Source organism: Xiphias gladius, chromosome 12 (genome assembly GCF_016859285.1).
Source record: "Xiphias gladius isolate SHS-SW01 ecotype Sanya breed wild chromosome 12, ASM1685928v1, whole genome shotgun sequence".
Lineage (NCBI taxonomy): Eukaryota > Metazoa > Chordata > Actinopteri > Istiophoriformes > Xiphiidae > Xiphias > Xiphias gladius.
This window is the reverse complement of record NC_053411.1, coordinates 18,706,433-18,721,423: the sequence shown is the minus strand read 5'-3', so window position 1 is coordinate 18,721,423 and position 14,991 is coordinate 18,706,433. Positions and strand designations below refer to the sequence as shown.

General features: G+C 44.2%; 2 protein-coding genes across 2 annotated transcripts; one reads left to right on the top strand and one right to left on the bottom strand.

Annotated features, from left to right (window-relative positions):
* Window positions 1-3,754: 3,754 nt before the first annotated feature.
* Window positions 3,755-7,311, bottom strand: LOC120797288 (dickkopf-related protein 2-like). Its single transcript, XM_040140830.1, has 4 exons — window positions 7,144-7,311; window positions 6,012-6,168; window positions 5,091-5,225; window positions 3,755-4,352 (listed from the first exon to the last, which is right to left on the bottom strand). The coding sequence occupies exons 1-4, from the start codon at window positions 7,309-7,311 to the stop codon at window positions 3,910-3,912; spliced, it is 903 nt and encodes a 300-aa protein (XP_039996764.1). The 3' UTR covers window positions 3,755-3,909.
* Window positions 7,312-11,922: 4,611 nt separating this feature from the next.
* On the top strand, window positions 11,923-13,994 carry LOC120797739 (NACHT, LRR and PYD domains-containing protein 12-like). The gene is made up of 4 exons (XM_040141586.1): window positions 11,923-12,041; window positions 12,886-13,059; window positions 13,471-13,656; window positions 13,817-13,994. The coding sequence occupies exons 1-4, from the start codon at window positions 11,923-11,925 to the stop codon at window positions 13,992-13,994; spliced, it is 657 nt and encodes a 218-aa protein (XP_039997520.1).
* Window positions 13,995-14,991: the final 997 nt, after the last annotated feature.

Below are 14,991 nucleotides of genomic sequence, written 5' to 3'. Positions count from 1 at the left end.
TATTAAGTTAAATTATGTGATGGTTTAGTTTAGAGGAAAGTACGAGTTTTAGGGGTTTTAAAAGCTAGAAAAAGTGATGTGACTCAGCTAATTCAGACAAGAGTAGATCAGATAAAATGTTCATGTTGAAACTAAGACCACACAAACTCAAATGAAAGACAATCTGCTGATTCTTAAGCCTTGATATCTGCAAATTTGTCCTTTTTATGTCCTCTGTTCCTTTAAACTGGTTTTTTGTTACAAGGTGATGACAGAAATAACCTGTTAGCCTTCTGACAGATATGTAAATCAGCAAACAGTTTAAGTATCTGATAGTGAGCTTTAACTCTGGGGTCATAAATAACTTCTATCTACTCAGATGGGACCATTTCCCTGTTTCTTCCCCGGCCTGCTGGGACATGTTTTTCCTCTTTTTAAATCTTATCATCACCCACATCTACTGGGAAAAACATTCACTGCCTGGTTTTCAGATACATGTGGCCCGGACAGATGGAGGGCTCTCTGCCTCTGATATTAAATGTTAGTTCAACGTTTTGGGGGAAATGGGAGTTGGAGGAAGAATGTTGTTAGCCTAGCTTAGCAATAAAGATAGGATAAAGATAAAGATAGGATACACGGAGAAATAGATAGTCTGGCTTTGACTGCCACCTCTAAACCTCAAATCAATTTAATTTACATATCCCAATACCACCAGTTTGCCTCAAGGGACATATGACAACATATGACTCTATCCTTTAAACCTTCAATGCAAATATAAAAAAATAGGGCTTATTGGTGAGCACAATTACATTGTTTTTTTTTTTTCTTCCTTTTTTAATCCGTAAATAAACAGAAATGTAAACATAACAATTTGATGTTTTGACGTTTTAGGGGGAGGCACAGTGCTAGCGTCCCGCGGGCAGAACGGAGGGCGACAAAAATCTCAATATCTCAAGAAGAGGAGCCGAGAAAAATTACGAGCAATCACAACAGTTCTGTTGTTGCTAACGTAAAGTACGGGACACTTTTATCCCATCAGCTTTTGGTTATTTTAAGCAGACTAATCTATTATTGCTATAGTACGAGAAAGTATACGATGTGATTTAACCATTATCTCTTTACACAACCACGCAACTGTAGCACAGAAAAATAAGCATACAAAGCTACAGTTAGTGAAACTACTTCATCAAAACTACTCAGCTGCTGCACTTAAGCAACACTTTAGATACACTGATAGCTTATCAGTTAGCATCAGTCTGAGGAACAAAAATCATGACCAAAGCTAGAATTTGCCCCGATGTAAGCTAGCTTGTTTTACTAGTTAAGACAGGGCTAGCTAGCTTCTTCTGCTAGCAAACAACAATAACACATTGAATGTAAAATGGCCACTATGTGAGCAGGATAGCTTACTGTGAGCATCCCTAAATCATTCCTAATCAGTTCCTCACAGAGAAAAACAAAAAGGTTGGCAATCACAACACACAATCTTATCACCCTACGCTACATGGCTAGAAGTATCTGGACACCTCAGTATTACACTCATATGTGTTCATTCAACCTTGGGCATTAGGCTGCTGCTATAACCGCCTCCACCCTTCTGGTTTCAGGCTTTCCACCAGACCACCAGAAACGGAAAGCACATCTACTCAAGTACTGTACTTACGTACAATTTTGAGGTATTTGTACATTACCTGAGTATTTCCATTTATGCTACTTTATACCTCTTCTTTGCCATATTTCAATGGCAATTATTGTACTTTTTACTCCATTACATTAATTTGGTAGCTGTAGTGACTTGTTACTGAATCCTATAAGGTGATTCATTTCAAAACATGATGCACTGTTCAGTGCTCAAAATCTCCTCCTCAAGTCATTTTACTGGTCGAGTCCTTAAAGTCTTATTTTCTTTAATAAAAGCGGAAAAAAATCTGACAACGCAATGAGAATATTCCAACCATTCAGTGCAGTTTCAATTATTTTTCTCACTTGTTTTAAGAAGATACGTTTTTTTAATTCAATATATAAACTGCGGGGTCTAAAAGTCCAAGACCACTTTCCCATTGACTTGAACAGGAGAGTGGTGTCAGGAGGTGGACTTTTGGCGACATAGTGTAGTAACATAAATGCCTATGTTTGTCCCAAAAAACCAGACACACAGACACGTTGCAAATGACAAAGCCTTTTAATCATAAACACAGCTTGATGATTGATTCTCAGACTGCGTAACATTACACAAACATCAGATCGCTTCTCAAGGTCGTGGAAAATCAACCCCCAAAATAAACTGGCAGAGTGACACATAACAACATAACAATAATTATACCAACATTCATCGAAAATATACAGGAACAACTTATAGAAAAATAACTCTCACAATAAAAAGAGTGCAATCAAACGGGACGTCCGGACAAACCTCAGGCCCTAAGTTTGGGCAGGGACAGTTTTTGGTTTAACGAGGCAACATTTCACAGTCCAGGGAGTGAATATGGATTTGAAGAGTTTCTACTGACGCCCGGATTGCTCTTTCTCACCGTCATCTTCCTCTAATGCAACGTATCAGTAATTTCTTGGATTTGCTTATTGGGAAATTGAAATGTTGGAAAACCTACCTTTAAACAGGATGCGAATAAAATACACTTTTGTTTGATTTGCAGCATCGTATGATCATAAATTCATCACATGTAGGATAAATGGTTGAGTACGGAGTGACTGAAACCGCTAATGTGACGGCATGTTAGTTAGCTAACTCTGCCACAACTCTCTGGATGTTGTGTTTTTCGAAACTGGCACATTGTAACGCACCAGGTCTAAGTTGCTGGGAATTTCCGACTTTCCACTGTGGTGCGAATTCAGCGAATTTAGCACATTTTTCAAACGGGTATTAGCTTGAGAGAAGAGGAGAAGGTATGTATTTCTTTTGGAGTTTCTTTTTAACACCTGTCGCAGCTACTTTTTGGTCTTTCCTGACTGCAAAAAATGCAAACAGCTGAAGGTTCAGTTCAGTTTTTCCATAATGAAATCAATTTTACCCCCGATTTTAAGCTAACACAAAACTTTGTTGTATGAATTCTGAGGCTATGTTACAAAGGAGTGGAACTTTTCTCAAGTCGTGGTACTTGAGTGGATAGATGGAGGGAAACCAGTCTGTAACTGGGCTAAAAATAAATCAACTTATATCAGTGCAATTCAGGACTTTTGTTTTAAAAACAGAATATGTTAACAGATACTATGGTAACAGATAATGAGTTACTATTAGAACATTGCTTAAATTATACAAGTGAGAGCACATTGTTCTCTTTTGTTATGAGAATAAGGATATAGTTTTCTTTTCTGATTTGTATGCATTTCTGTAGCCTGTTTTTGATTTTAAATAACAGCACACAATTGGATATCTTTTGATCATCAAAGCCTGACGGAGGCAACCACAACAGACATGCATCAGGTTTTCAATAGTAATGCTTTTCCTATTGGTGTAAATGGGGTCAAACCAGATTTTAAAGTGGTTTCTGTTCGTCTAGACACCCAGGAGGAAACCAGGTCTGAACCACAAAGAGTTTCACACCCGGCCAAGTTTGTGTGTGAATGCAGACTGACAGGAAGCTAATTAGCATTGAGATACTGGAAGAGTTTTGAGAAGGCTGGGGGGTTGTGGGGTTGAGGGGGTGAGGGGCTGCGGCTGGGTGGCGGGGCGGGGGGGTTAAGCAGGGAGTTTTCACAGGTGTAACTCAGGTAGGGTTATTCACCCCTCTGGCCATTTCACTCTGTCTCACTCTCTTGTTTTTCTGTCTCTGCCTCTCGATCCCTCTGGGGTTGGTCATGGGCAAAGAGAGGGAGGTCGTTCCTTCCTTCAGTCTTTCCCTCCCTTCAAACCACTCTTCCTCTCACCTCCCCTTCATCAGTCTGTCTTTCTATCCATCCATCCATCCTTCCTCAGTTTTTCTGGCACACATGAAGCCTCGTTTTTGCCACTGCTGACAATGATGACGACTTTGCTGACGATGAAGAAGTTGAAGACAGCAAAGATGTGTGAGGAGACGAATGGCGAGACGAGGAAGAGGACGACGCAAACTTGGACTTTGCCGCTGCTGCCAGGAGCGATGACGACGATGATGATGATGATGGTGATGATGATGATGAAGGTGATGATGATGATGAAGACTGGGCGCCGGGCTCTCGCAGCGTTCGGCAGCTTAGCCCGTCCCCACACGGGCAGCGCTGGAACAGCTCCAGGCCGTGGTTCCCTTTCCGGCGGTGTCGCGTGCAAACCTGTCCCTCCCTCAACACCGGCTTGCAGATGCGAGTCCAGAAGTGACGGGCGCAGCACAAACTGTCCGAACAGTCTGATGAGCGCAAACAGGGATCCCCGACCTGACCTGGAAACACACAGACAGATGCAAAAACAGTTGACGATACGTGAAGAAAGCAGCAGCAGTAATTATGTCGCCCCGCAGGAATCGGGTAGCCCTCTTCTGGGCTTGATCTGAAACCAAAAAAATCACGTTCCAAGTTTTCTCTTGTCAGCAGAGTTTGAAATATTCTGGTGTAAAGATAAACAAATTAAATTAAAGTGACCGTTTTGAACAGAAGCTCTTGTGGCTTAAGAAACAGGGCTCCTCGTTTTTGAGTCAAAAAGTGAATCCATTTCTTAATTATTTTTTAGCATCAGAAGTGGCTCTAAAACATCCAGGACATGCCATGAAGAAGAAAAGAAGGTACTACTGGATGATTAGATAAGCGTAAAATTTGATTAAATATGGAGTGTGACAGCCAGTTAATAAGCACTTGTGTTTAAAACGAAAATAATATCACCTCCTTTTATTAAACAATACAACAACCCGAGGACATACAATCAATCCTTTAGCTATCGGTGAGATGCATCATGTTCACTGTTTTCTAAAAACCTGATTAAAAGCCGCTGATAAAACAAACAAACAGAAAAACTACACTTATTCAAGGTGCATGAAGTGGTCCAAAAGACTTTTCCACCGAGGACAAGATTAGAACCACATCGGACAACAGAAATCCTGAATAAATCGAGTTTCTGGAGGTTTATTGGGATGATGCGGACGTGTGAAAACACCAACAGCTAAGTGAGGAAGACAATTATTCACCTTTCCCAGCGGCCCCTTTGGCGTCCACTCTTCCTCTCTTCTTCCATCCTTTCTTTGTGGACAGTGGATTCGTCTCTCCATCGGAGCCTGGAATCCTTTGAGACGCAAAACTGTCCACGTCAGGAACACAGATATCTGAAGGCGGAAGAGGGCAGAGAAGAAACATTTTAGTTGTTGTGAACGTTTGCCCATCGACGTGTCATAACCGTGAAACAACTGCACTCCGTCTGATAGCAATAAGCTTTGTTGCGAAAACAGAACAAAAATGCCAGTGAGACTACTATGGAACCTTATTCCTGCCAAGAAAATATACACAAAATGTTAGAAGGTTAAAATACTCATACATGGTAAAAAACTACATCAAGATTACTAGATTTTTAAATGGTCAGATTTTTTTAATGTAGTAGTATATGAGAAACTAGGTCAAAATTACAAAACAGTAAGTCAGAATAATGAGATACAGAACGGAACAATTATGAGATGGTATATGATATATGACATTTTTAGTTTAAATCATCAGATACAAAATCTGAATTATGAAATACTACATCAAGGTTTTGACTTTTTAAGAGATACTTACTCATAATTTGGACCTAAATCAAACTTCAGATTTAGTATTTTATAATTCTGACTTGTGGTGAGTGTTATCTCTTAGTCATTCCTAACATTTAATATTTTTTTCCTTTTCCTGGCAGAAATGTACTTCCTTATAATGCTCATCTTTCAGTCATCTGTATTTACCTTTTTAGCTCTTGGTTGGTGACCATTGGTTACGCACTATTTTTTTTTTTCTATATGGGTATAATATTAGTTCTCTTTAGACATTCAGACAACACTATAAAATAAAAGACATGCCATAATTTTGGATTACGACGAATCATTTCTGACACAGGGTACACTGTACGTAACGGCTAATCTTACTGTTGCTGCAGCGGTTTCCTGGGCAACACATGCTGTCCCTGTGGCAACGCCGCTTCCTCCTACGACAGGTCTGGCAGCGGGAGTGGGCGGGGCCTTTGGAGGGAGCGTGGCAATAGCTCCCCTCGCTGCACTCTAGGTCGCTCATGCACTGGTAGAGCTGAAAGAAGACACAGCGAGAGATTCACTACTGTACAGACTGAACACCAAACACAACGGTTGTGAACTGAACTTTGAAAAATTGTAACAGTCTTGTTGATAAAGTTTGAAACATTGTTACAATGTTGTTGATAAAGTTTGAAACATTGTTACAATGTTGTTGATAAAGTTTGAAACATTGTTACAATGTTGTTGATAAAGTTTGAAACATTGTTACAATGTTGTTGATAAAGTTTGAAACATTGTTACAAAGTTGTGGATAAAGTTTTAAACATTGTAACAGTCCTGTTGATAAAGTTTGGGCTATTGGAACTGATAGTTGTACTGTAAACTACTGTGGAGTTTTGAGTTACTTGTACTTCTGCTTCTTCATACTTCCAATCCGCTACATTTCAGAGGGAAAGATTGTACTTTTTACTCCACCACAGTTATTTGAACTTCAGTTAGTTGTTACTTCTAATTGAATCGGATTAAATTCTTCTTCTGTAGGTGTTAATCTTGACTTCCTGTATCTCATAATTTTATCTATAAAATACAACACATTGTTAATTTGTTGTATTTCACGCTTTCAAAAAAAATCAGAATCTGTGAGGTTGTGTCTCCTGGTCATGTTTCAGGTCTACGAGTCGTCAGTTCCACCAAAGACACATTTCCTCTCTAAACCTCTCCCATGAATCATCCGACGACCCCTCGGGTTCACCCGGCGACCCTCTGGAGGGGCCCGACCCCCGGGTTGGGAACCAGTGGACTAAACTAAAAGCAGCTCCACCTGGAGCAGCTCCAGCAGTGAACCGCTGCCGAAGCCTCCGTGACTCAGGATCAGATCTGTTTTATTACATCGGTCAGATTTTTAATACTTTAATTACATCGGACTTTGACTTGTAATGGAGTACTTTTACTTCAGTAACGGACCCGAGTACTTTCTCCAGCGCTGCTCACTTGATATCACACCAGGAACACACAGGGTCCCACTTACCGTCAGGTCCAGACTCGGCTCCCACGTGCTCCGGTTCACCGGCAGCGCGTGCCCCTCCCTCAGGATCACCGTCCTGATGGAGTTGAGCCTGACACGCGCCTCCGCGCCTCGGGAACACGCCAACAGCACGAGCCCGAGGCTCACCATCAGCACCAGCTCGCGGGTCATGGCTGCGGCTGCGGACAGAAAACGCACTTTACTCCCGACTCCACGTCTCAGAGGGAGAACCCGAATCGACGTGACGGGCCAGGACGCTGCGTCGCACCAGCTCGTGTAGCTGCGATCATAAAACAGTTAGTTTACTCTGGAAGGCCGATGTCCTCGTGAAACGACAGCATCGGGACCCCTACCTGTCGCTTGCGGAGTGAGGCCCCCGGTCCCCGAAAGACGCTCCAGAAGAAGGTCACCGATTAATCCGGATTTGCTCCTGCTGTCGCGTTAAATCCACTTTCTGCTTCTCCTCTTGTGACCAAAATGTCACCAAAAGATAAAAGAGGTATTTAAAAAAAGAGGCGATGATTGCACCGGACTCTCGGGGGAGCAGACGAAGATGCTGCTGTTTCACTGCTGGGAGGAGGACAGGTGAGACGTACCCGGACCCTGATCCACTTTATAGGGTGCTTCCATGCCACCAAGCGCGATCCCGGTCCGCCCACAGCCCCGGCCACGCGCCCCCGCCCCCTCCCGAACCGCACATCGATACCCGCACCCCCCCCACACACACACACACACACACACCTCACCTGCAGCCATCGATACAGGTAGAGACGGAAGGGCATGAAGACAGATGTTGGTTTTTGCCGGTGGTGCAAACGAACACAGCAACAATCAAGTAGACAAGACCCCCCCCCGCCAGAAAAACAAGCCCAAATCATTTATTCGGATTGTTTTCAGTTGAAGACCCGAAGTCTCCCAGTAAAACGAGTCCCGGTCCTTCCCGTTATCTCACATGTCCGGTGAGACGCAAACAGACACAGATTTTTAAAAGATGGACGACGCGCGGAGACTCGTCCTCTGAGCTGAGGAGAAAGTCCCCGTTCTGTGGTCGGAGTCTTGTGCATAAACAGACATCCAGCCCCAGCATTAAAACCAGCTGCTGTTTTTAATGTCGTGGCTGGATGGCGTTGACACGTTGGCGACCAAAGGTAAGTATGAAAAGTAAAAGTACTCATCAAGCACTGAAATTACCTCTACAGGTGACTCTACAACTCACTGGGTTTTACTGGCCGAGCCGGAGCTGCTTTTCTGTGACTTTCCAAACTGTTTGCTGGGTTTGTAGCAGGTCATTGTATTTTTACCAGCTCACCGCTTTTTGTCCAAAATGCTGTTACTCAAAATAACCTGTCATTTTACACTTAACATGTGTTTTACTATAATCTTCTTTTGCAAAGTTTCTGTATAAAAAGTGCCGAAATTGAAGTGTAAAGTGGCGTGGAATGAAAATACTCAAGCAAAGTACAAGTAACCCCAAACTGTACCTAAGTACAGCGCTGGAGTACTAGGTGACGCCCAGCACCGGTCCTGCCTGCCGCCTTTCTTTCGGTTTTGTACGCACTGCAGACAATCGCCGCTTTCACGGATCAGTTTACCGGTTGTTGCCCTCACCTCGAGCTACCTCTCCTCCTCCTCTCCCTTTATTTGATTCTTCTTCCGCCGCAGAGACCCGAGCCGAGGCGGGCTGCGGACTCTGAACCCTGACCTGGTTCAGCTTGGGTCTGGACCTTTGGATTCCGGCGGGCCACATCTGCAGGAAACCTCCAACATGACTGCGAGACATCCAGTTTTGGCCTGACATGTTGGCGGAGAGAGAAACGCTTTACGGTTTCTGGTAAAAGTTTCCGCCCCGCACTTAAATCCCAACCTGTCCTGTCGCTGTCCTTGATTCTAACGTAGTGAGGCCGAAAACCAGACTTTAACAGTTCACGTACGATCCTGGTTTTGAAGCTGTTCATCTCCCTGTATATAAGATTCTTACAGTATCCAGCTCTATCAGGTCTGATGTCTTTTCTTTTTTTGCATTTGTATTATTCTCAGTAACTTGTAGCGGCGTGTTTTCACCAGCGACGGAAGAAGTACTTTTACTTTAAGTTAAAGTAGCAGGACGAAAATGTAAAATGCTCCATTACGAGTAAGATCAAGTAAAGGTTTTATCAGCTAAACGCGCTTAGAGTATTTCAAGTAAAAAGTCCTCGTTTTGCAGGAAATCCTCCCTGTGACCGATGTAGTAAAACAGATCATTGATCCTGAGTCCCGGAGGCTTCAGCAGCGGTTCACTGTTGGAGCTGCTCCGGGTGGAGCTGCTTTCAGCTACGTCAGAGACAGGTAGAAGGTTTAGTCCGCCGGGTCCCAACCTGGGCGACACGGGTTTAACCTTAAGAAACATTACGGGCTTCATGAGCTCACTTGTTTTTAATGTAACACAGAGCATTCAGACCAAATCCTGGAGGTCTGGAGGCTGCAGGTTTGGATTCAGCCTTCACCCGTGCGAGTGGATCCACAGAACTGAAGGGATCTATGTGGCGCTCCGGTGGATGAGTCCCCGAACTGGTTCATCCTCTGGGGATCACGAACGCCTGAACGAACACTGATGCAAATCCAGCCGGCGGTCGTTGAGATGCCCGGACCAGCGGCAGCGTCCGTAAAACCTGGCTGCTGAAAGATGAGTCACCGCCAACGACCGTTCCTTCTGGGAGTCACACACTCCAGCACACCATCAATCAGCACACACACACACACACACACACAGGCAGTGTTTTTCCATATCCTTCTATCTTGATGACAATTAAACTCACGACCTTTGTCGGTGACATTTAACCTTCCCACACTCACGAAACGACGACACCTCCGTGTGTGTTTGTGTGTGTTAATTGTGCCGATACCATCTAACCTGTAATCATCGGCCATAGATAAGGTAAACACACGCACGCACACACACACACACACACGGGAAACCACACTAACAACAGTCAGTCATTATGGGATCATTCAAGAACACATTTACTTATTCCCTCTCTCACATAACACACACACACACACTTTTGGCTTTAGATGAACGGTATGATGTCATCAGTATCACGTTTACACCACTCACACACCACTTTCCTTGAATGTTTTCATACCTGCAGCTCTGTGTGTTTATGTGTGGTGGAAACTAATATTCACCCTCCATACTTCAATGGAAGAAAGGGAGAAAAAGCCCCTTATTTGATCCCTGCTACGGATACATGAATCCAAGGAACGTCGCGTAGCTCGGAACATTTTGCGAGGAGACGACGAAGAGAGAGAGGAAAATATTATAAAGTCACAGGAAACAAAAACCACCAAAAGGGACGTTTCCGTGCCAAATAAATGTAGTAGAGGGAAGAGTAAGAACGTCTCCAAAGTTAAAACCGTCAAGTAAAACAGCAGAACCTCTACAGTAGCCACCGTTTAGCGTCCTCACAGATGCCAACAAAAGAGTGGGGGAAGCAAAAAGGACAGAAACGTAGGTTCCAGGGCAGGTTCACCGCTTCCTGCCCACAGCCCCACAACCTGATGCGCCACCTTTTGTGGGTTAGAAATACTACGAGGCCTCCACTCCCCGCTCGCTCGGTCACGCAGCGAGCAGCGAGCGACCGAGGCGGGAAAAGCACCGCCTGTCTGAAGTGCCCGGACACTTACGCTGATCGCGGGAGGAGAGACGCAGAAAACGACAGAAGCACATCTGTCCCAGGGAGAAAAGGGAAACTGATACGACACACAGGGGTTGAGTGTCGAGCTGCCGGCTGCTTCGTCGGTCTCATTCACTAAAGTGACATGATAGTGCGCTGAGAGAGAATCAATTTATACACACACAGCCCAGTGTGTGTGTGTGTGTGTGTGTGAAGCTAAGGTCCTATCAGACACTCACGGGGCAACGGCGCCACCCCGAGGTCGCATCTGTGACTGCAGCTGACAGGCTGGGACACGAAGGAAAAGCTCGAATCTCTAAAATCCAAAATTTGGCCCCAAATCAAAGACACAAGGAAAAATCCGTCACTTTTTACCGGTAAACCTAAGAATAAAAAGCCAATTCAGTGTTAGAGCGCTGCAGAACAGAAAGTCTCAGTTGTTGATATTATCACTATCGTTATTTCAAGCTGTGTAATTAGGACGAGAATAGTTTCAGTCTGTTATTTGCAGGTGAACATGTCGCTTTTCTTCTGTCTCCGGTCACAGGCTCTGATCCTCTTCTCTCTATTGAGTCCTCATTCCTTGGAAACGTGGCAGGTCGCGGTCGGTCACGCGCGATCAGGTGTGACCGTCAGTCCTCTGGCGTCATCGCAAGCCCGATGAGCACAGGCGCTGCTGCACGAGCCGCTCCGGAGCCGCGCGGCCGTACCGGTCCCCCCGGTACGCTTCCGGTCTTTGCAGAAAAGGCTGATTCGGGAGCGAGCTGCAGTCGCAGAGATGTTTACTGGACATCCTGGTAGATCTCTCCAGCCCGTGCTCAAGTCTCCAGGTGGCGGTTTAACGATGTGCTTCTGTGTGACTGATGCCGGGGAACCGTGGATTCGAGAGGAATGGGGATGTACCCGGGGGGGGGGGCTGGCAGTCTGCGAGAAGGGAGGAAAAGTAACACACTGATAAATGTTGACAACTGGTCCCGGCCGTGACGCTCAGGGCTTGTGAAATCAGCACTGACCCAACAGACCGGTTAATGTACGCTCTGGCAGTTTTTGTCTGGACTGCAAGCGTCTGTCGTCTGTGGTTTCGTTTGTAGTCGTTTCACTTATTTTCAGACCATTGGGAACGCCGAAGATGAGTGTTCGTGTGGAGGACGGAGCAGAGTCTCCAGAAATCACCTGTGTGTCTTTAAAGAGCGACGGGTCCATGGGACGCCCTCCGGTGTTGACCACTGAACCTCCTTCGTTCACCCAGTTAGAGGACTGCTCACACTTTAATACAACACAGAAATCATGACATGTTGGGGTCTTCACTTAAACCGGTCTTTTTTCAGATGTCGCGTTGGGAGCCCGAGAGCAGAGTCGGTGGTGTCCGGAGGTCAGAGGTGATTTCCCCTCCAGGCCGGAGTAGTGAGCCTCAAGCTGCACGTGCCGAGTACGAAGACCCGCACAAACAGAACCAGAACGTTCCCAGCGAGCATCCAATGAATGAAAACGCTCAAACAGCCAAATGAAGCAAAACACACCTTGAGTAAAGCTTGAAGGTTGCAGCTGGACTTTGACTTTTCTCCCCGAAGCGAGCTGTGATAACAGTAGCTAGTCGTGGTCAGTAAAAAAGATAAGCTACCATAAACAGGGGTTGTAAGACGGATTTAGTGCGGTAACACGGAAACTGTATTCACAGAGGCTACCTGTCAAATTAGTTTCATAGTCCCTTTATCATGAAACGTGACAGGAGGAAACAAAGAACCACCAGTGAACATTAAGTCCCCGTAAGGGTTTAGGCTCGGTTTCAGACGTTCAGTCAAAAAAACGAACAAGATATAAATACGTCAATGTCACTTTCTGCTTTTATATATTTATATCAAGATTAAAAAAAAAATAAATGCACGTAAATGGAGATATTATTGTACAAGGAATTTGGCAAAGAAGAACAACGGACACAGAACAAAACTGGGCCAAGTACTGATCCTTCAAACACGCAGATGTAGTGTTATTGATATACTGCTCAACACGATATTTTAATTCTGTATAAATAGAAACTGGTAGACTGAGTGGGGTTGGTTTGACAATCGCTGATTTTCCATGACATCTGCAGACCTCCTGACTGTCGACTGTCAGAGAGTCACTGTGAGATCTTGGCTTCGGCTACGAAATCCAACCCCTCCCGTCTGAGAGTATCGGACCTGAGTAACAACGAGCTGCGGGATTCAGGAGCGAAGCTGCTGACTGCTGGACTGAAGAGTCCGACCTGTAGACTGGAGACTCTCAGGTCAGACCGCTTAATTTAATTAGTTCTGTAGTCATTATATAAAACGTTTACATAAACATGCCTGTGAAGCTTTACAGTCATCCAGGTCCTGGTATACTGTATCTAGAAGTCAACAGAAAATGGACTTGTTTTAAATTCTTGAAGACATTTTACCTTTCATCTAAAAGGCTTTTTCAGTCCTCATTTTTAAGACTCTAAACCAGGTCCTGTTGCTTTTGACTAAGCATTTCCGGATTCCTAGTGGGCAATAAAGGAACTTTAGCTAAAATGCTTCCACAGTTGCTTCAGATGTGGTGATTTCCCTTTGGTGTTTAATTTAGACCACCAAGTCCATCGAGACAATGTTTTCTGGCTGCACAAGGCTCTGCCAGTCCTGGTAGTTACATGATTTGTTCTCCATTCTTTATTTAGGTTGAGTGAGTGCCGGCTGTCAGAGAGCTGCCGTTCTTTCCTGGCCTCGGTTCTGAAGTCAAATCCCTCCCATCTGAGAGAACTTGACCTGAGTGACAACAACCTGCAGGACTCAGGAGTGAAGCTGCTGTCTGCTGGACTGGACTATCCAAATTGTAGACTGCAAATTCTGAGGGCAGGCAGCTTGTTTTTAGTTCTATGTTGAAATCAATATTATAGAAATGTTATGAACAGCTTACTGACAAACAAACTGGATGAAAAAACAAAAAAAGGAAAGAAAAGAACATTTCACTTGGGATTTGTATTTTAACATTTTTAAATTTTTTTTTTTTTTTGGGTCATTTAGTTTGAAGCACTGCAGCTTGTCAGGAAGCAGCTGCACTTTTTTGGCCTCGGCTCTGAAGTCCAGCACCTGCCATCTGAGAGAGCTGGGTATGAGTTATAACAAGCTGCAGGATTTAGGAGTAAGGCTACTGTCTGCTGGACTGGAGAGTCTAAATTCTAGGCTGGAGACGCTGAGGTGAGAAGAATTTCACAGTTCTGTGTAAGAGAAATAATCTAGGTCCTCTTTTATTTGTGGTTTTCGATATCATTGTTATTAGTTATAGTAAAGCTTTACTCAACTTTATTTCTAAGATCTGGGGAAGCCTTGACATTGCTAGACAATTGGTAGAGTCCATGTAGGTGTCACAACATGCGACACCTTCCTGACAAGTTTTAAGCTAATCCACTTCAGTCCATTTAGCTCAACTGCTGGCTTTAAAGTCAAATCAAACATGGACATACTTTGCTGTCAGTTGAAAAAAAGGCTATTGCACGGCAATGTTTAATGTGGTTCAGACCGGTGGTTCCCAACCTGTTTTGTTTAATGTGCCACCAGAGCCGTACTCGATCAACCTAAGCACCCCTTCATTCACAGAACCCGTCATACTCAAAATTAGTGTTTTATGAATGGATGATTCATAAAATGGATCCGTTGTCCATTTAATGTTAAACGTTAATTACTTTGTAAGCTTTCCTGTCTTTCTTACGTTTTTTCTTTACGTTATTTTTTTTTGTAGTTTTGCGAAATTCTTTATCTGTAAAATCTCCACATCTGCAGTGAGTTTTGAAATGTTGCAGGTTTTCTATAAGACTGTCGCCTCCAACTGTTGGTTTTGTTTCGTGCTCAGACTGAGTTTCTGCAGCTCGACAGAGAGCACCAGAGGTCAAACCCCTCCCGTCTGAGAGAACATGACCTGAGTGACAACAACCTGCAGGACTCAGGAGCGAAGCTGCCGTCTGCTGGACTGGACAGTCCACGATATGGGCTGCAGACCCTGAGGTCAGTAGTAAACATGCTGGTTCTGACAAAAATATTGTTATTATGAAGTCAGAGGTGAGCTGCTGAGCCAGAAGACTGTTGTGTCTATGTGATTTCTTTAACCCCGTTATTGTGCTCTTCCCTAAAGGGTGAAATAAACCTGGAATTGCAGCTTACAGCTTTTAAAGATGTGAGTATTGACAGAGTGGAGCTCAGTC

Excerpts from the sequence above, each read along its gene's own strand:
- LOC120797288 (XM_040140830.1), bottom strand. The coding sequence starts at position 7,311 with ATGACCCGCGAGCTGGTGCTGATGGTGAGCCTCGGGCTCGTGCTGTTG. Across the intron at positions 6,169-7,143 it reads AGCCGAGTCTGGACCTGACG|CTCTACCAGTGCATGAGCGA; the intron begins GTAAGTGGGACC and ends GTCTTCTTTCAG. Across the intron at positions 5,226-6,011 it reads AGGAAACCGCTGCAGCAACA|ATATCTGTGTTCCTGACGTG; the intron begins GTAAGATTAGCC and ends TTCCGCCTTCAG.
- LOC120797739 (XM_040141586.1), top strand. The coding sequence starts at position 11,923 with ATGAGTGTTCGTGTGGAGGACGGAGCAGAGTCTCCAGAAATCACCTGT. Across the intron at positions 13,060-13,470 it reads TGTAGACTGGAGACTCTCAG|GTTGAGTGAGTGCCGGCTGT; the intron begins GTCAGACCGCTT and ends TTCTTTATTTAG. Across the intron at positions 13,657-13,816 it reads ATTCTGAGGGCAGGCAGCTT|TTTGAAGCACTGCAGCTTGT; the intron begins GTTTTTAGTTCT and ends TGGGTCATTTAG.